This window comes from Eleutherodactylus coqui, chromosome 7 (genome assembly GCF_035609145.1).
Source record: "Eleutherodactylus coqui strain aEleCoq1 chromosome 7, aEleCoq1.hap1, whole genome shotgun sequence".
NCBI lineage: Eukaryota > Metazoa > Chordata > Amphibia > Anura > Eleutherodactylidae > Eleutherodactylus > Eleutherodactylus coqui.
The window spans coordinates 63006240-63027085 of record NC_089843.1 but is presented as its reverse complement, the minus strand read 5'-3'; the positions used below and the strand labels follow the sequence as shown (position 1 = coordinate 63027085).

The 20846-nt window shown below is 43.2% G+C and overlaps 1 protein-coding gene across 1 annotated transcript in view; it reads left to right on the top strand.

Annotated features, from left to right (window-relative positions):
* The first annotated feature begins 295 nt into the window (after nt 1–295).
* Nucleotides 296–20846, top strand: part of GRXCR1 (glutaredoxin and cysteine rich domain containing 1) — a 49441-nt gene continuing 28890 nt past the window's right edge. The window contains exon 1 of the mRNA XM_066574618.1: nt 296–754. Within this exon, the coding sequence (XP_066430715.1) occupies nt 356–754 (399 nt within the window). The 5' untranslated portion in view covers nt 296–355. The remainder of the gene's footprint in view (nt 755–20846) is intronic.

Below are 20846 nucleotides of genomic sequence, written 5' to 3'. Positions count from 1 at the left end.
TCCCAAACTGTACATTGCATCTTCGTAATTATAGGTAACTAAATTATCAAGTATTTTTTTTCGTTAACATTGCGTCTCTTTACTGGTTGTGCTGTGAAGTACACTACAGGTCTTACATAATTCATCAGGCATATTCACTTACAGGTTTTGACTTAAGGGTAACCATAGCGCACTGGAATATATTATTAATGGCAGTTTCAGAGTAAGCTACACCTTTCCATACCAGACGTTATTTCCTTATGGGTGCTGCTGTCATTACAAGGAGTATTCTTATTGTTGCGAGTGTGACAGCTCGGCAAGTGAGGTGACGCTCTGGGGCCTGGACAATGTAAGCAATTTTTAATTTTTTGCATCCATGGATGGAGATATAATCAATATGGAGATGAAGTCGGAAGGAGACAGGCAACAAAGAAAAGTGAGGTTTAGGATAGCGTCATCTTATAGTGGACGAGTGCTGAAGGAAGTCTACACTGATGGAGACTCAGCGGATTCTGAATGTGCCAGCAGCTCGGAGACTGACCAGAACAGCATACCAAGTGAAACCGATGGTCAGCAGAATGGCTTTCTTGGGTCAGAGTACGATGAAAGTGAAAATGAACCAGACGACTTGCTTGTTTTAGCAAGAGCCACTAAAGATAGAGGATTTGGAACAAAGCGGGTGAATATTCTCAGTAAGAATGGCACAGTGCGAGGAGTCAAGCACAAAGTCAGTGCAGGCCAAGCTTTGTTTGACAATTTGGCAAAGGTTTTCCAGGTAAGACCAAGACAATAAAAAAGGGACAAACATTGAAAACATATAATGTGTTGGTAAAGTTCAATTAAAGGGGTTGGGCCAAATTTTGTATGTATCCCCTATCCATGGGATAACTGTCTGATTTGTGGGGGTCTGATCTCTGGGATTTTATTACAGAAATCACAATGTTATGACAAATCCTTCAAAATGACAGCAGTGCCCAGTGGACCTCTTTGACTTATGGACTTGTCAATTCTGCTGTTTTCATGCATTAAAAAGGTGCTCTATGTTGGGCTAGCTATTGTGGCATGTCCCTGACTACTGCTTCTGCAGTTGTAAGAAACAGGTGTATCGCCAAAGCTGCATCTATGTGCCACAGGAATGGGCTCAAGTCCTATACAATTGTGGCTTAGGTGAAGAGAGGTCTAGGGGAGCTGAGGCTTCAGCACGGCCTTTTGGCAGGTGGTGACTTAAAAAAGAGTAAAACTATCTATGTTAATTAAAATACACTTCATTTGGAATCAGCAAGTAATATGCTTTGAAGCACATAGACCTCTTCATCAGACAGCTGGACCAAACATATGGAAATGTATTAGTTTACTCGCAGTCTGTTATGCAAAGACATTCTTCATCATTGATGGCCAGCAGTTCAGCAGATGTGATCAAGCACATCCAGCTTTCTAACGAAGAGGTCTATGTTCCTCAAAACGTGTTACCTTCTGGCTCCAGATAAGGTGTATTTTAATTAACATCATTGGCTTTACTCTTTTTTAAGTCACTGCCTCCCAACAGGTTCCACTAGAGCCTCAACTAACATAACATTTGATCAACTAGAGTACTAGGCCAGCAACACCTATCCTGTGTTGACTCCACTAATATGGCACATCTGTGCGCCAATCCTGCTCTGTGGTTTTCCCATTTTTCTCTTTGCTTTAGTATAAATGTTAGGATATATATTTAGAAGATTGCAAAGTACCATTTATACCAAAAGAGTTGTAGTAAATAAAGCAAAGTAGAGATCTTCAACTTGTGGAGTTGGGAGGTTTACAAAAGCCCAGGAGCTACAGGTCATAGTGCAGATGTAGCAAGCGAATTACAATTCTCAATTTCATAGTGCCGATTATGAAATATACAGTTTTTGGATCTCATGTATGAAAATGCTATAATTCAGTCTTAAAGGGGCTGTCTGAGTTATATTTTCTCTTTAAAACCCCTTTCCCCATGTACTAACATAACAAATAGGCATATACTCACCTCTCCCTACTCCCTTCCGAGTCCCTCACCACTGTTTGGTCCTCTGCTCTTTTGTTTGTTTACAGGCTCCAGTCCCGCCCAGTTTACAGGACATCACAGGTGCTGCAACCAATGACAGAGCTCAGCGTTTGATCGCTGAACTCTGTCATTGGCTGTAGAACCTATGATATCCCATAAACAGGCTAGGGAAGCCTGTAAATGTGATGTCAGAGGAGAGACCCAAGGGGACAGTGCAAAACACAACAGGGAGTGGGTAGGGGTGAGTATTTGCGTATTTGTTATTTTAGTACATGGGAAACAGGATTTTAAAGATAAAATACAACATGGACAGCCCCTTTAGAAAAAAATATGTGTCTATGTGTGCGCTGTATGCATCCGATAAAAGATAGTGGTCATTGTGTGACATAAGCATAAATAGTAAGTGTGCACAGTAACAAGTCCAACCCATTATCCTGAAACATTGTACAACAAAGAATTGTAACTAGTGATGAGCGAGTATACTCGCTAAGGGCAATTGCTCGAGCGAGCATTGCCCTTAGCGAGTACCTGCCCGCTCAAGACAAAAGGTTCGGCTGCCGGCGGCGGGCAGGGAGCTGCGGGGGAGAGCGGGAGGAAGGGGAGATCTCTCTCTCCCCCCCTTCCCTGCTGACTGCCGCTACTCACCGCTCCCCCGCGTCGGCACCCGAACCTTTTGTCTCGAGCGGGCAGGTACTCGCTAAGGGCAATGCATGCTCGCTTATCTCTAATTGTAACCTTATATTACTCTTTCTTAAATTTACTCTTTATATTATTTCCTAACATTTTAAGTTTATATTAAATGGTTGAAACACTGGAAAAAATGGTGTTTGAAAGATATTTTTTTATTCTTGATTCCTATGTCTAGACTAGGAGACCCATAGCAGCAATAGTCAGCGAAACCAAGAACTTCTTCATTGCTAACCAACCACTTTTAAGTGGACATTAGTCAGCTGATCTCATTTGAAGACCTGACTAACAGGAGGTTTCCTGTTTCAGGTTCAACACAGGATAAATGATCAGGACTTCCCATTTCTGCATTTAACTACTGCATGCATCCTGAAATAGATTGTATTTTACATGCATTTCTATATAATTTCATATTTTTCTGATGCAATGTCATTGTCATCTGCTATAACTGTGCTGCATTTTTGCACTGTGGAATGGAAAGAACTGGAAAGTGATATTTCAGGGACTGGATGGTAGGATATGACAGAATATCTGCTGCAGGGAGACTCCAGAACTCTACCAGCAGTAAACGAGGCTCATAATACATAATTTATATAGGTATATACCTGCAACAATAGGGTGATGCCCAAGGGGATGTTCATTTATCAGATTCACTATAACATATGTGGACCTGACTTTGTAAATATTCATGACTGTGAACTCTAGGTTTCATTTGACAAATGTCATATACTGGTAGTAACCAATATTGAGCCATGTAACCGATCTTATGGGTATCTTCATCTACTGTAGCAATGAAACGCTCAGTAAGAAGCTTGATATGTACTGGTTGGCTCTAGCTGGCTACGTTTGATGCTTGCAGCACCTTTTGGATAACTTGTGTCAATGAACTTTGCAACAATTAGGTCTTTATAGTTGAAGGCTGGGTTGATACAGAATCCTTGCCAATTCCGTGTCAAATTCATGCCAAATTCGCGCCTCATTCATTTCAATGGGAATCCATGCTGAAGTTTACACAAAAATGGGAATATATCGAATATAATAAAGCCTTTAGGCTTTTTCTTGCACCACACTTTGATGCAAGTTCCCTTTATGTGACCTTTTGTGGATGATTTTGGTGTCATAAGATTTGGGACATGCTCACCACCGCCGTAAAATCATAACATTTGAGTTTGATACATTGAGTGACTGTCAGGCCAGGTCAAATTTACTATGTTAATCTAGTAGGGCTGTTGTGCTTCAGCCAACAGCGCCGCCAGGGAGAGTCAGGGCTCCTTCACACTGGTGAGGGCGATATCGTCCTCGCAATCCATGTGGTAACCCCCTGGATGCAAGGCGTTTTCACATGGAAACAGCCTCACATCCCTGTGGGGCTGAGGGTATCCCCTGGCACAGCCTTCACTGCCGCAGCAAGGTATCAGAATGTTCTCCCATTGTTTTCAATGGGGCCTGAACGGCTGTTGCCTTCTCCATTGAGAACATGGCGCGATATCGTAAAAAGAAAGGACATGCTGCAATTTTTTTTCCTGCACAGCATCGCAACGTGGTGCCATGCAGGGAAGCATTGCGAATGTGATTGAACCCATTTTATGTTCGCGTAGTGAACATTGCATCAATCCAGTAGATAAATAATGTATCTGAGAAGTGACATGTCACTCCTAATGCAGATTCCATGCCCAGATATTGGCATGCACGTTAGCCCTGTTGATTTGGGCTATTCTATGTACATAACCTTTCCATCTGTGTAATTCAAATGCAAATCCGTGGCAGAAATCGGAGGTTAAGCTTTGAATTTCTACCGTGACCCAACTATTTGGTGCTTGGCAGTGGTCCAACTTCCTTCCCCTCTTTTTGTGATAACTCCACCCATTGTTAATTGATGGATGCCTTCAGTTCTACAATAATCTTTAATTAACCCTAAGGGCTTTTTCACATGACTGTATGCATTTTTACGTTTTCTCATTTGCGCCGTAAATTCACATGAATGGACAATTTTCCGAGATCATGGCCAGAGATAATTAGCGTTTTCACATCCATTCACATGACCGTGAGTAATGTTTTTAGCGAAAAAATACATCGCACCCCAGAAAACCCTCGCTCGACATAAATCCTCAGGAGACCTTCAAATGCCTAAATAAAGGCACCTATAAACTTTTCGCAGCGTTGGACGCTGCTAAACTGCCTCCCCCTCCCTTTTTTTTTCTCCAGCTCCCATAGGAGTCTATGGGAGCAGCCGCCGTATCTCGGTCAAAAGTTCCAGAACTATCTTTTTGTCCAACATATAATCAACAGCACACATTTAAGTCGCATATGTTCCATTTTTCACGGTGCAACGTTTTTACGCGCCCTATATTCGCCCATGTGAACAAATGCATTAGAAACCAATGCCTGAGATGGTCGCGTATATCGGTTGGCCGTAAAAAAGCACCATATATGCGTTTGTGTGAATGAAGCTTAAGTCATTATTTATGTGATCAGACTATAAGGCCTCGGTCAGACGGGCGTTTTTTGCCGCGATTTGATTGAGTAAGTGCTGCCTCTGATTGGCTCAGCGCAGGGACAGACACCCATCCCAAGATCCCTCTTTTTAGTTGTTTGTCTGTCCTGTCACTATACGTTTTATGTAATTGGTTTTCTTTGGTTGGCCTTGATTTTTAAAATAATTCCTAATAAAATTTCAATTTTTAAATTCTATATCTGTGACGGCCTTAGCTTCGACTATATAGATATCTCATGCCACTGTGATTTGTGCTCAGCGCAGGGACCAATCAGGGGCAGCTCTCAGCTATTGAATGACAGCTGAGAGCTGCCCCTGATTGGTCCCTGCGCTGAGCCAATCAGAGGCAGCACTCACTCACCCATTCATGAATGGGTGAGTGAGAGCTGCCTCTGATTGGTGAGGGTTGTGACCAATCAGAGGCAGCCCATTCAGCAGGCGGGGATTTAAAATCCCCGCCTGCTGAATACTACTCAGAGCAGTTCAGGAGAACTGCCCGCCGGCCACGGCTGAACTCCGTCTGCGGGGACAAGGTGAGTGTATATATATATTTTTTATTTTTACACATTTTTGGATGATTTTCAGGGAAGGGCTTATATTTTTAAGCCCTTCCTGAAAATTCATCCCGCGCTCGCCGGCAGCCCATTGCTTTCAATGGAGCCGGCAAACATCATTCTTCTCTGCCACAGCTGTTACAGCTGTGGCAGAGGAGAATGATTTGTGTAGTATATGTTCTCAATGGGGTCGGTGCTGCTGCCGCCGGCCCCATTGAGCGCATATACAGAACACAAGGAATCGCAGATCGCAGATAGGCGCGATCTGCGATTTCTGTTCTATAATTTATCGGACGAGCGCATAAAAAGCGCCCATGTGTCTGATACCATTGCAAAGCAATGGTTCTATAAAATCGCCGGTCGCATGCGCAAATCGCGCGAAAAATCGCCCGTGTGACCGAGGCCTTAGAAGTGAGTCAGCAGCAAAACCAATATAAATGTGTGTGTGTGCAATTATATTCAATTCATTACATTTCTTTCACATTCTCTTCCTTTCAAATATAATTCACCACCAGTCCCCAGTAGCTTGACGATTACATAGCCCACTCCTCTTCTTTTCTTCTCTTCAGGATGTGATCGTGACTTTCACCAGCTAGACTATTGTTTTGGGTGCAGTACTTGTGGGCGGAGTACCAGCATCAGTATGGAGGGATTTAGGTACCTTGCAAACCCCACAATCCATGCACCACTATCATTTTTTAATTAAAATTTAGCATTTGTCAATATAATAAGACTTATACTCATGTATCAGGTCATGTTCCTACTTGCCAACCACTGGAAACTTTATGTAATTCAACTGCAGCTGCTGGAGTGGGTAGACAGCCTCGGAAACGCAACATCAAAGCAACTTCCTGCAACTCGCATAATCTTACCTGAATCACAGCAAGCACAAACAATACTATCTTAGACAGGTCTGGTGGCAGTGTTGCAGAGTCCTTAGCCAAACACTGCGTTACACACGTCTTCCCCAGACACTTGTGTAGGCCCGTGTGCCGATTGTTACAACATTGAGTCCAAGGCTCAAGATAGACATACTTCCTTACGTTTTCCCAATTACTATACTCATCTTGGACAGCATCTTCCTTCCAATTCTTCTTAGATTTAGGATATTGAACTGGGAATTGTCTAAGTAGGCTTGTAGGCCCCTGATGTTATTTAACCATATGCACCTTTTAACCCTTTCCAATCCACTGTCTGAAGTCTAAAGACATTCTGATTGAAGGCTGTACAGCTCCGATGTCGGAAGACGTCCAGCAGCGTATTCTTACTGTAGATTACTGGCCACTCTGTTGTCGAAGGCCTCTTCAGCAATACCGCAGTATTGGCTCTAGCCAGCAGATGGCACCATTGCATAATGGTAGAAAGAGAAAGCCCCCTAGGAAACTCTAAATCCAAAATTGGATTGCAAAGGGTTAAAGGGCAGGAGGGCAATAGTCAGCCATGCTGCTTCAACTATTAGTATATTCCCCTTTGCTTCATGTATAGTGTGTTTGTGAGCCTGTATCTTTCTTATACCTAACTGTTCTGAGAGAATGTCATAGACTCAGGCAGTTCTTTCACACCTTAACACAACACCACAGGCTTGCTTGAGGACCGAGCATGGCTCTGCTTGTCCAGACTGGTCCATAATGCTTGAAATCAGCATATACATTAGCCACCTTACCCTTGGCTTGCCTCCTATGGAGGAAGGGCGTGGTTCTGTGTGTCAACAAGATCAGTTAGCATTGTAATGGCATGTCCAGCGTCAAACAGTATTTGGAACTGTCAGCAAAATACTCAAGAACAATATTAACAATTGGAACCGGGTTGTCTTCAGTGACAAATCCAAGTTTAGTTTCTGCACTGATGATGTCTGATGTTCATGTCTGGAGACCTCAGAGTGAGCACCTCAATCCTGTTTTTGTTATGGATCGGCACACTGCCCCCTGCTATTGTGATGGTCTGGGGGGCCATCACAAAAGACAGTCGTTCCCCCCTTGTGGTGGTACGAGGGACAATGACAGCTCAGCAATATGTTCAGGACATCCTGCAGCCACTTGTGTTCCTCTCATGGCAGCTTCCAAGAGGCATTTACCAGCAGGATAATGCTGGGCCGCACACAGCAAGGATGTCTCTACAACATTACCACACTTCCGACACTAACCTCAGATGCCAACTTCGACAACCTACAAGTTTGTATGATCTAGTGGCTCAGTTACAGCAAATGTGGACTGATATGCCACAGGATATCATATAGAACCCGCATACCTCCATGCACACCCGTATCACATCTCGTATCCATGTAGGAGGTGGCCCAAGTGTTTAGTTTTCTGCAATAAATTGTTCTTTTGTTCTGATTTTGGAATCATTTATATCACTTACAATCACGCATAGAAAGTTTCAATCGATTCCAACAACTCCTTCTACCATTTTCCCCCCAAATAAGACACTGTCTTATATTAACTTTGCCCCAAAAGAGGCACAGTGTCTTATTTTCGGAGGGGTCTTATATTCACCTGGCCTGTGCTTCTGAGTCCCTCGCGCTGGTCAGGCTGCCGTGTCCTCAGTGTTGACACAGTACTCTTTCTGGTGATAGGGCTTTAAATACCCCGCCTCCAGCAAGTGAGTGCTGAGATTGGATCACAATTTCTGTTGCTCAGCCAACCAGAGCCAACGCTCAATGAACCAATCACAGCCATTCAGTGATGTCATTCCCGTCACCAGAAAGAGAGCACTGTGCCAACATTGAGGACACGGCAGCCTGTCGCAGCGCCGGAAACCAGTGTGAGGGACTCAGAGGCCGCAGGCCAGGTGAATGTAAGACCTCTCCGAAAATAAGACACTGTGCCTCTTTGGGGGCAAAAATTAATATAAGACAGTGTCTTATTTTGGGGGGAAATGGTAGAAGTAGTTGTTGGAATCGATTGAAACTTTCTATGCGTGATTGTAAGTGATATAAATGATTCCAATAACAGAACAAAATAATTTATTGCAGAAAACTAAACACTTGCGCCGCCTTTTGCATGGATACAAGATGTGATACGGGTGTGCATGGAGGTATGCGGGTTCTATATGATATCCTGTGGCCTAGCGCTCTTTTTGTTTTTCATGTAGTTTAGCTAGGGCTTATTTTCTGGGGAGGGCTTATTTTTGGGAAAACACGGTAGGTGCTTGATTTTTTTTTTACAATGATCGCATATATGCAATCACCTAAATGATACCTTCTCTGGCTCTCCCTCTGTACTAGGCAATGGAAGTAATACCGCAAGACTTAACATAATGCATCTCCTCCATGCATACAATTTTATACTTCATAATAGTACGGAAAGAGGGGCTTAGAGCAAGTGGGTAATACAAAAATTAGTGCAACCGTGATAGTATGTTATAGTCACTTCACACAGAAAACTTGTGTTGTTATCTGTGTGAAGTGATGTAACACAGTTAACTAAATAATACAGTTAATTAAATCTGAAGTTATAACACTAAAGGCCCCTCACTCCTCTCACTTAAGAAATCACATAAGAGAAATGCCATCAGATAAACTTTCCTCGGAACTGCAAAACAACAATACATCATCGTCACTGTATAGTGAAGCCCCTACACTCTCCTCTTTGAGGGCCCATTTCTGTTGAAGTTACCCATTGACGCTATTGCACCAGTTGAAGGGAATCGTTCTACTTTGGGGAGGGCTAGTCCAAGCAATCCAATGAGTGAACACAAGCAGTATTCTTACACCCTTGACAAGAATCAAACAAGGCCCCCAGTTGCTGCATCCCAGTTGCAAACCACAGCATTGCAGTAGAATGCCTACCCACAAAGGCAGGATCTATAGTCCCACCTTCGGAGGAGAGAGAAAAACCTCTGTTTCCCCTAATCGAGGTAACTAAAACCACCCCTGGATATGAGGGAGGATCATAAGCAACACCCACTAGTATCATAGAGACACCAGCCCCACCCACAGTAACTGACTGGTAGGATTGCCATCCCCGTCAGTTGACAGGGGCTATAAAGTAATTTACAAATTAGCGGGTTCATGGAGGGTGGCACTACAGAGTATGCCCAAGACTGCCAGGGGGTCTGTGGCCAAGGGGGATGCAGGACCTTCCTAGATGGCACCACAGGCACCACGTGGATAGATGCTGCTCTGTCCTTGACACTGATTCTGAGACATTACACTATCCCTAATTTCACAGTTATAAAATTTCATTGTTTTGTTTATTTGAAGAAGACAAATATCTGACTCTTCATATGCTGCAGGTCCTCACATTTGGAAACCACTATACATGCTCAACCCATGGATCATCTCCAGACTCTCCTCCCCCCAAACCACCATCATAACAGAAACATTTCACATCTTTATTCAATCCTACATAGTAAAAAACAGCCTCTGCCAACTTTTTCAATTTCACTGAGATTTTAGCAGGCCAGTCCACAAAGGTGTTAGGTCTAGACAAAGTGGTCTGCACCTGAGGGAGCGCAGAAGCTCCCTACTGGCACCATAGGCACCACCTGGATAGGTGCCGCTGTGTTCACAGTGTATTTCTCATCTTCCACATCACAGAGGTTCTCACCTGTCTCTTCTCTCACCAGACCTTGTGCCTCTCAATATTTCACATACTTATACCCACAAATCTACTTGCTTTTGCACTCCATTCTCCCTAATCCACAGACCCTCATTCTTTCGAAATTCCTCCCACCTTTCTAGGTCCAAAGATCCACCCTTCACCATTTGCACTTTCTTCAAGATCTTACCAATATTCTTCACTGCACTGTCCACATACTGTCTCCTGAGTAACTCTACCGCAGTACTCCCACCCACTCCATGGTGTGGCGAAAACCCGACGTTACCCTTATCGGCCGGACTTCCTGTAAACCCCTCTAGCTAGCCTGTAGAGCTAGCCTTTCTAGTAGTTCTACAGCTGTTCCTTGGAGCAGGCCCATGCTTGAGTGTTGTGTTCACCTGGCAGAATTTCTCCTTGTAAAATTTATGACATTGCTTTTAAGACAAGCAGCACAACTGCTGTCTTGCATAACAACATTTTTGGCAGCTCTACAGCTGTTCCAGATTAACTTTTCTTCCAACTTTTTGTGTGTTTGGTGTCTTTTGTATGATTGCACATAGCTCACGGTAGAAGGTGATATGTTTAATACTAAGAATGTCTCTGGAGACAAAGACAACTCACAAGCACTTTCACTGCTGAGCACTTGAGATCAAATGGAGAAGTATATTGGATTACAACCCAAAGGTCATGAACAATATGATGTGACAGGAGACAGCGATAAATAGCTCATAGTCTACGGGTAATGCTGCTTTTCAGGAATTATAATACAAGGACTTTTCATAGAAGCCCTTCACAGTTTAGACATAGTTTAAAATACTTCCTTTATTAAATAATTTTTAAAAATAAAACACAAAACGGGGCACTACAAAAAACCTCCTTGTTATAGAGGTATATTGACCTTAGTCATGTAGTAAACGACTATAGCTGCTTACTTATTTTTTCACACCCTCATTAATGTTCAAGAGGGGCTGTAAATTTGTATAATAGTGCAGCAGCTGTCGTTATATCAAAAACCTTGGATATGGGTAAGAACAGATTAATATCTTACGCATTACTTCCCATATTTCGGGTCTTATGATAGAAATTAATCAAGACTTGAGATGAATACTGTTATGGCAGCGATTAGTCTTGTTTTTTTCAATATCACAAGACAGGAAGGTTAGCGGATATTGGAGGTGTGTGCCTTTAGACTTGATGATGCGATTATATATTTCATAATTCAAGTGAATAAAGGCTCATCTCCTATTCGTATCTTTTCAATTTTAATATCATAATCTCCAATTTTTTATATGTATTTTCTTCGTGTTTTTGGTTAAAATCTCAACGCGTTTCTCCGCTTATTGTAGCGGGTCATCAGGAGATTTTTCACTGAGATTATGGCTTTAGTTATAGATTAATGCCTGTTCCAGAGTTTTAATAGCTCTCTTTAAAGAGGACCATTTTCGCTCTGTCAGACATAGGCAGTGCAGATGAATCAACTGAAATAAGAGATGAGTGGTTACTAATAGAAGGACACCTCTATTATAGAGGTAGTTTCTATATTTGTAAGCGATATAGATCTGTCTCTTTTTCAGAGAATGCAGTATTGTGATGGACAATCTGCTCTTCTATATAGCACAGTGTTGCATCGTTATGAGGTGATAGCCTTTGGTATAGGCCATCACTCCCTATACTACAAGTCTGTGATCTATATATTTCTTATTATTCTTCATGTATCTATATATAGGGAAAGCAGCTTGTGGTAGGCACGCTGCGTCCCTATATAGTTTAGATACTAGTCAGCCGCAACCACATATATAAAGATAAGGAGTATCGATTAGAGATGTTCCCAGATCTATGGTTAAAGCAGGTTGGCTATTATCTCTTCCTTCATAGCACTGCCTAATGCTGGTACATGTTTCTGACAGAGAGTAAGCGAGGTAGCGCCTCTGGCCTGGATGGTAGGTCAGGGCTATCTTTTCATAGAAGGATTCTGAGCTGCACAATAGATAAAAAGAAACATTATGTAAGTACACGAAACAAACAATATAGAGAAATGGATCTTTTATTACTTGCGGTATAATAATGGCCGCCATCTAAGACATGTTCTGCCTCACAGGATAGCCAAGTAATTTTAGAAACAAAAGTCTTTTATGTTTAATCTCTTTTTATTACATTTTTTCAAATATTTCACAGACATTAGGCAATAGCAATAGAGACAGGTCTCGCAGGACCTTCAATTAACATTCTACAAAAATTAGGCAATTCTTCATATTAGCAAGAAATATAAAGCATAGCCCCCTTGACCGTCTCTCCCCCCAGTCGTCTATTCTTTTACTGTATTGGTGCGAAACTGACTGGGAAGTAGGGGTGGGACCCCACATGATAATAGAATGTTACAGTTTAGGAAGTAAAAATCCCTTACGTTAGAGAGGGGAAAAGGAAAAAAAAGGTAGAGGAAAAATCTAAGATTAGAGAACAAGTATGACAGAATAGCAAGGCACTTCAACAATGACACACAAAACATACATGCACAAAAACCAGAACAAACAAACAAAAAAAGGGAAGGGGAGATAGGAAGGGGGGCATCTAAAGCGCATTCCTGTCGGTCCCTTATTCTGGTGGACCTGTGTACCCTTCAAGGCTCATGGGTAGGTCTATTGAAACAGGCTGGTGAACTCTGTAGAGGACTCAAACATAATCCAGGGTCGCCAGGTTTCTCTATATTTTTCCCTTTGTTTTTTAGGTTCTTGAGAGTGTTCCGCGCATAGCTCCTCCATATGGCTGAGATATAACATTTCTTGTTGCCACTCCTTCATGGAGGGGACTTGTATGGTTCGCCAGTGGCGAGGCATAACTGCTCTGGCTGCTGCAATACAGAAACGAAGCAGGTCTCCCTTTTGCGTTCTAATTGAGCCAGGTAGAATGGAGAGGAGAGCTATCCGCAGAGTATTGTTTATGGATTTTCTGCACATCGAGGTATAGGTGGCAAACACCCTGTGACAGAAGGGGTGCAATTTATCGCAACCCCACCAGACGTGTATCAGAGTGCCACTATCAGTTCCACAGCGCCAACACATATCCGACACCGAAGGGAATATCGTGTGCAGGTGCGTCAGGTATCTGTACCATCTAGCCAACACCTTGTACCCTTTCTCCTGAGCAGTGCATGCCATGGTCAACTTGTGTGTGAAAATAAAGGACTTTTGCCAATCGCTCTGTGTGATTTCTTCCCCCAAGTAATTCAGGGACCTAGGATCTAAGCTTAGGCGAGTACCTCCAAGTTGGTTTTCTTGGAAATACTACCTGCACCACAAGCCACACCAGAAAGGCAGCAGGATCCTAGGCAGGTGCTCCCAGGCCCTCTTGAAACCTGGACTCATGCAACTAAGCTCCTGCATCAGAAGACCGTATATTTGTGACAATACGTGCTCTGGAGGGGACCGCAACTCAAACACCGTCTCAAAGGGTGTCAATTCCAAGCCCGGGGTGCAGCTTCATTCCAGCCAGGAGATATGAATATCTCTGAATTGGCGTTTGAGTTCCTGAAGAGAGGGCATTGATTATCTGCCCAGAACCTGCTGGACCCTGGTATCCTCCCGATTCTCCCAACCCAGAAAGTGATCTCGCACCCTCCTTGGGGGGAAAGCTGGATTATCAAATAATGGTGTCAGAGGACTATTCTCTCCGGACAGGATCTGTTGGCGGGTTTGTACTTTCCATAGTCTGAGTGTACCCCTTAGGAAGTAATTTGGGCCTATGGATTGGGCCCTATCCTCTTTTTTCCCCCATGAGAGTAGCCTCAGGGGAACTGTACAATCGGTTTGCTCCAATGCTATCCATTATTTATTGTTGGTGTGATAGTGCCAGTCTAGAAGAAACAATAGTCTTTTATAAGCAGTACTTTATATATTTAATCTGGGGTCCCCATAAACCATTATATTCTTTACTTATAGACCCTGCTCATATTTTCCTGTATGTAAAAGGTGATGTTATGATGGCACGGTGGTGACAGACAGAAGCGGAGGCAGTTCGTTGCAGCAATAAACAATTTTTACGTAAACGTAAATAATATGTACATTATGCGGTATGTTACGTGGCTCTCTATAGTACGGCCTGAGTACCTGGACGTTGCATTGTAAATTACATATCGGTAGCATTTTCTTAAAGTGATATTATTTATAACTTATGGCATAACACATTGATCTGTAAATCATTTCTCAGTTTCTCTGAAGCAGCAAGTCATGTGTCAACTTGGGCCTTCGTCATACATCCCAAACAGGCTAGAGTTCCAATCCATATATACATGCACGGCTTCAACTAAAGTTTCAGGTACTTTATCTCAGACCGGCAGCTGCTGGGATTCCACATCCAGCCGTCTTGTGCCATGTCATGTGGAAGTTGGTTAGCTACACAAACTTAACACACCCCAAAATACCAAATACAGGGGCTTAACACACGACTGGCTGCATTTCAGCACACAATGAAGGCATGGAAGCCTTCACTCAAATAAACACTTTTTGCAACTTACTTCGACTTAACCGCAGAAGTAAATATTGGAACACTTTCGACAAGTGCATTGAAAACTTTGTATAGTATATTGCTGTCCTCGAATTTATCACTGTCAGTTATTTTCATTATACATCTATGGCCTTGCTGTACTATAACAACCGTAATAAACACATAACCATTACATCATAGTATTAACTAACTATGCAAGGCCTTGCACTAAAGACAACACCATAAGCCATTTTGGTAGTCCCATAAGTACCAAAACCTGCATCCTGCCCAGGGATTTTACATACAACAGAATCGAGAGAAAGATTGCATTCATGATTGCAACGGGTAACCGTCTTTTGGGATATAAGCCTCTCCATAGAGCTCAGTCCAAAGAACTGGCTCCTGATCTGATGGTCTGATTTTAAGCTGTGTTACAGCACTTGCTGATCAAGCACCCATGTGTTGCACTGTCTCTGGCCCCAATGTCAGTGTTCTGCCTGACCAGTAGTTGCTGTAGTGTTTCTCCAGCTTAGGTCTCTGATGACCCATATTACAATGAAGCCTCCTAGCACTTGCTGGTGCCTGCCAAGGGGCTCGGGGAGTTTTTTGCCTCTGTTGGCTCAGAGGGACAAAGGGTCATCATTTGGACCAGTATTTATTTGTCACTGCAGGTTCGTAGGCTTGTTCGAGCGTGCTAAAGCCCAATTACCTTGAATTCTAACCATGAGGTCTGTCCTTCTCATAGATGTTGTAGTTCATCTCAACCACCTTCTTACATATGGGAAAGAAGTTACTGCTTGCATGACTTTTAGACTCCTCAGTTCACAGAAGTCAAAGTGTGATTGTTCTCAGTGAGAGGAACCAAGTAATCTTGTAGATATGATGCCTTTATGTATTTTTGTTAGCCATTAAAAGGTATCATATCTACAAGTGTGCAGTAGGTTTCTGGCTTGGCTAGTGAGAGGCCTATGACATGGATCAGGAAGGGTATCAGTGCCTGCAGAAGGGGAAAGATTTGGGACATCACAGGTTTCCTTTATTTTTAAAAGAATTCATTTTCGGGTTGGAGTTTGTACAGTATTCTGACTACGTTCCTCTATCCCCAAAAGCTGGAAAGGTACAGAAAACTTGTTAAAGGGAGACCAAAATGGTCTCCGTTTCATACATTAAAGCTTATGCTTTTGTTCAAAATTCTATCTCAATGCCACTTTCAGCATTTGAGAGGAAACCCTGAGATGGAAAGTGGGGATGTAGCATGTGTTAGGTCTAGCAGACAGAGCTGTCGTCCTCCCCCCTGAGTCTGCTTCTGTTTCTTCCAGCACCCACAGGGTTACTGTGTCTGGTTCCTCCACTCAGCTGGTGGTGATATGCAATCATCCTCCTATTTAACCTCTCCAGACCTTTCCCAGAATGCTTGGTGGTGGTGTACATTTCCTTGCTTGACTGCATGCGAGCTGCTGCTATCCAGTTCCCTGTGTATGTTTAGCTAGTTTATACTGTGTCTTTGGGTGAATCCAGCTTTCTGTGTGTTTTGCTGCTAGTTTTTTGCCGGCTGTCTATTCCTTGTGTCTGTTGTCTCTGTATAGGACTGTCTCCTGTCCTTTCCTTACGTTCACTCTTCCATACCTGCTTGGCTCGGTACAACTCCCTCTATCTTCCTGTCGTCACCAGGTAGGTAGGGAGGACTAGGGGTTAGGGATAGGAGTGGTGGACCTTCAGGGGTACCTCCAGGAAACGGACACTTAGCCCTTCTCAGTTCATGGTCAAGTCCATTTTGTCCCTTGTACCGAATTCCAGCTTTTGCGCAATCTCCACTTTGGAGGCAGTTTTCCATCCTGCTGGGTGGTTTCACTCGGCAGGGCGACGCAGTGGATCCACAAACACCTTGCAACAGCATGTTAAAGGGGCCTTACTGTAGTAATGTGTTTCCTGTATATGAAATAGCATCCTGAACTGCACGAAGCAACAGATTATTAGTTAGATGGCTGGTGTTTTAATGAACCAAAACATTTGGGGATTTTTCACAGATTATTAGAAAGCAAACCTTGAGAGCTCCTGATTAGGAGAGTGGACCTGCAGTAGATATGGTGCTCAGGGAGGTTCCAGGTAGAAGGTTTCATTCATTCAGAAGTAGAATAGAAACACAATCTGCTTAAAAGCCAAGGTTCAGCAGATGGAGTCCTCAGGTATACATATACAGTACTGTGCAAAAGTTTTAGTCAAGTGTGGAAAAATGCAGCAAATTAAGAATTTTTTCAAAAATAGAAAGCTCTTAGCTCTGACAGTCAACTCGGCCACACCCTGCCTTTTACTTGCTTAAACTAAGGCCCAATGTCCATGTTCAGCTCTAGCTGCCCATAGGTATGCAATAGCATCCCCAAAACAATTTAAAGCATGCGGATGTGATTTTTTTTTTTTTTTTTTTTTAATTCATTTTTTGCCGTGCGGATTGCACGTGTGGGAAGAAATCGCAGCATGCTACGTTTTTCTGTGGACCCCGCGGGACGGCTTTCATTGAGGTCAATGGAAGCCCCCTGATACACAGCCACAGCCGGCACTGTGGACATGCCACGGATCTGCAGGAAAGCAGGAGATTTAAAAAAAATAAAATAAATTGCACTGCGCACGCGTCCGGCACATCGCCAGAGCATTCGGACGCATCCGCTGTGCTTAAGACAGAAAATCTGGCCAGCACAGAGGAGACCCACGCTGGATCTGGACAGGTAAGAAAATGTTTTTTTTACAGTCCATGTCTGTGGGCACGGCTGGATTCAGCAGTGGAATATGTGCGTGCAAGTGGACATGAGGCCTAAAGCCTTTACACATGGACCTGACTTCTGGGGCTTCTCACAGTTCTTTTGCCTCAACAGCATTATGGCCACTCCACCCCTCATCTGCAAGGACCCCTTACCTGCCTTGTCACACTGGGCCCTTGCTCCTCTGATCACTCTCTTGCTCCTAGCCCAACTGGTATTTTGGGTTTCTACTAGTCACTGGGCCTGCTTCACCAGGAATTTCTTCTTGGGCACCATTTAAATCTGCTAGCTCTTGCCTGATCTTCTTGTCAATGTCCATATTACTTAGGGGTGAGGCTAAAGGCCCATTTACACCAGCCGATGATCGCTAAAAAAATCGCTAAAAGGCGATTGTTTTAGCGATAATTGCTGCGTCTAAATGTGCGCCCATGTACACTTTTTGTGCACTGCTAGCTGATCGTTATATTCAGTCCAACTTAATAATCGTCCTTCAGCCTTATCAACAGTTCTCCACGGGTAGTGCTGATAGCATTGCTTCCAGCTGGAGAACAAAAGATCTGAGCCCAGATAATAGCCTCGGGCTATTAACTGGGTTCAGGGAAGGCTTCATTTGCACACTTAATTGCTCTTAAGTAGCTGAGTAGCTACTTAAAAGTTTATGCAAAATGATCACTCAAAGCTGTCACTCAAACTGTCATTTGAGCGATCTTTTAGCGATCATCGCCTGGTGTAAATTGGCGTTTAGTTCCAGTTGTTGGAGTGGCTGTGTTACAACAAGAAGCAGGGTTTCTTCTCAGCAGCAGTCTTCAGTAAAGGAGCACTGATGAGGAATTCCCATTTCAGACATTTATATATCACAGGACCCATGTGAAAAGTATGGGTTCCACCTTTGGGACCCACGCCCATATTGAGAATGAGGGTACCAGACCCTGTAAGCCACCGCAAACAGTCGTGAAATGAAGGGAGAGCTGGCTGCACATATGTCCATCTATCTCATTCACTTTTATGGGAGTTCCAGAAACAGCTAACCATACTTTCATCTCCTTCATCAGGCAGTGGGGGGATCCATGTTCTTGACATAGGTGTGGGTCTCCACATGCTATAAATGCCATAAATTTCTGAAAGCAGCGTAGCTAAAAGTTCATGGGCCGTGATGTTAACATTGACCCCCTGTGCAACTTTTCTTACTGTCCATAACTTTCAGCTAAATCACATGGACTTTTAAGTGGCAACATTTGCAACATCCAGCAGCAATCAAGACACAAGGCACACACTGAGGAGATGGCAGGGATATAGATGGCACTTGTCATGGTGGCTCTATCAAACTCCTCCCCAAAGTGATACATACAGCCTGAGCCAAGGCACTGCTAGGCCTGTTTCAGGCAACATTGGGACAGCGGTTACCTGTATAGATGTGTAGTGGACTGAAGAAGTTGTCACTCGTGACGCCACAGTTCCTTCACACCGCTGATTATTCGGCGGGTAGATAAGAGAGTTCACACACAGTCAACTTTGAATAACTCAATCACTGGGAACGGACAGTGTTGAAGGTACCCCCATGTGGCTGGCACTCTCTCTCAAGGAACGCAGAAGAAAAGGGACCCCTGACTCACTCCTTGCAATCACATTTATATTAGCACATCACGTGATAAGACAATTTATTACATTTTCCAGACACATCCCGGACAGTTACAGACATTGACCTCTTACATGCTGCAGCTGTGCAATACACATAACTAGAGACAAGACAATTTGCACAGTGCATCCACACTGAAGATATGACAGTTATGAAGGGGCCAGATATATAGACTTCGGTCCACTACACATTGATGAAGTTAGTACTGGCAGCCAGAGGGTGCTGCTAAGGTATTAAAAGGTAAGGAGCACAAGCCCCAAAAACACATGTTTTGAACGTGAACTTAATTTTTAACTTTTTATTAAACGCATTTAATATTTTTTTATTAAACTCATTTGTGCGTTTCTTTTAGTCCCTATAGGCGACTTGAACTTGCGATCACTTGACCACTTTTTAAACTTACTGCAATACTTCTATACAGCAGACTACTGTACATCTCAATGTCAAAGCCACGCCACAGACAGGCAGGGCTTAATATACTGCACTGCATGGCAACCCTGGGAGCCTTTATTAGGCTCCAGGCTGCCATGTAAACCCATCAACACCTCGTGATCATGTAGTTGGATGGGTGATGGGGTGCCAGAGGGCCTAGTTCCAATACCCCGTGATGGTCTGGTCTGAATGGCCCAGGTGATGGGATCGTTTAGCTTCTCTCATTTCAATAATGCGCCCCCTCTCAAACACTGTTAACTGGCCAAAATCTCTTTGAGACATCTAGTGGTCAACAAGCTCTACACAAGCAGAAGAAGAGGTCATTAAACACAAGGAGCCTCTAAGAGCCAAAGAGTGGACAAAGAGTGGATTTTAACCCGTCAACAATAATAAATTAAAAACGCTTTATTACTATTTCATATCTTCTTATGGGCTTAAACAGACGACCGTTTTGAAAATCACGCCTGCAAAATGTGACGAAGCAAAACCATTGATTTCCTTGGTTTCATTCTCACAAGCGTGTTTCTCATATGATATTCCTGCACGCATGAAAAGATAGGCCTTGCCCTTTGTCGCGCATATTTTTTTTATACGTGTGAGAAAAGAAAAGGTTCTGTCCCATAGCCCGAAGTTTGAGATGCAGAAAAAAAAAGACTTTGGACTCGTGCATGTCGAAACCCTAAAGGGCAGAACATTCCTTGTAATTGCATTTCTGTTTGACCTGCGGCCTTTGGGCTCCCTATAGCTATGTCCCTGGGTACTTGGATTCAGCTGTATGATCAGTGAGAAGTAAAGGCATATTGGACAGACCAGTTCTGGTGTGTGTATGCTGCTATCTTGCTGCTTTCTGCACAAGCAGAATATAGGCAGAGTGCCTATATGACGGGAGGTAGGATTCCGTACAGAGTGCCATCTAACCTAAGGTCGGCACTGTATACCATCATTCTTTGGAGGGCTAAAATAATATCTTCATTGCTTTTTCAGAATCATCTATTGTTTTGCAATCATTGCTTTTGGATTAAGCTAATTATGTGATCCTGCTGTCTATTATTTTCATAGTCATTAACATAGCTATTGAAGTAGCCTCATGCTCATTACATGCATAATAGCACTTGGAAACATTTTAAACTGGATTTCAATGTTATCTTTTTATTTACGAGAAGCAGTCGTGTATTTGTAGGAAGGAATGGAGGCTTCTGAAATATTTGCTAATGTTAGGTGTCATGCAACCTAATTAGTGCAACACTCCTTTCTTGCTGAAT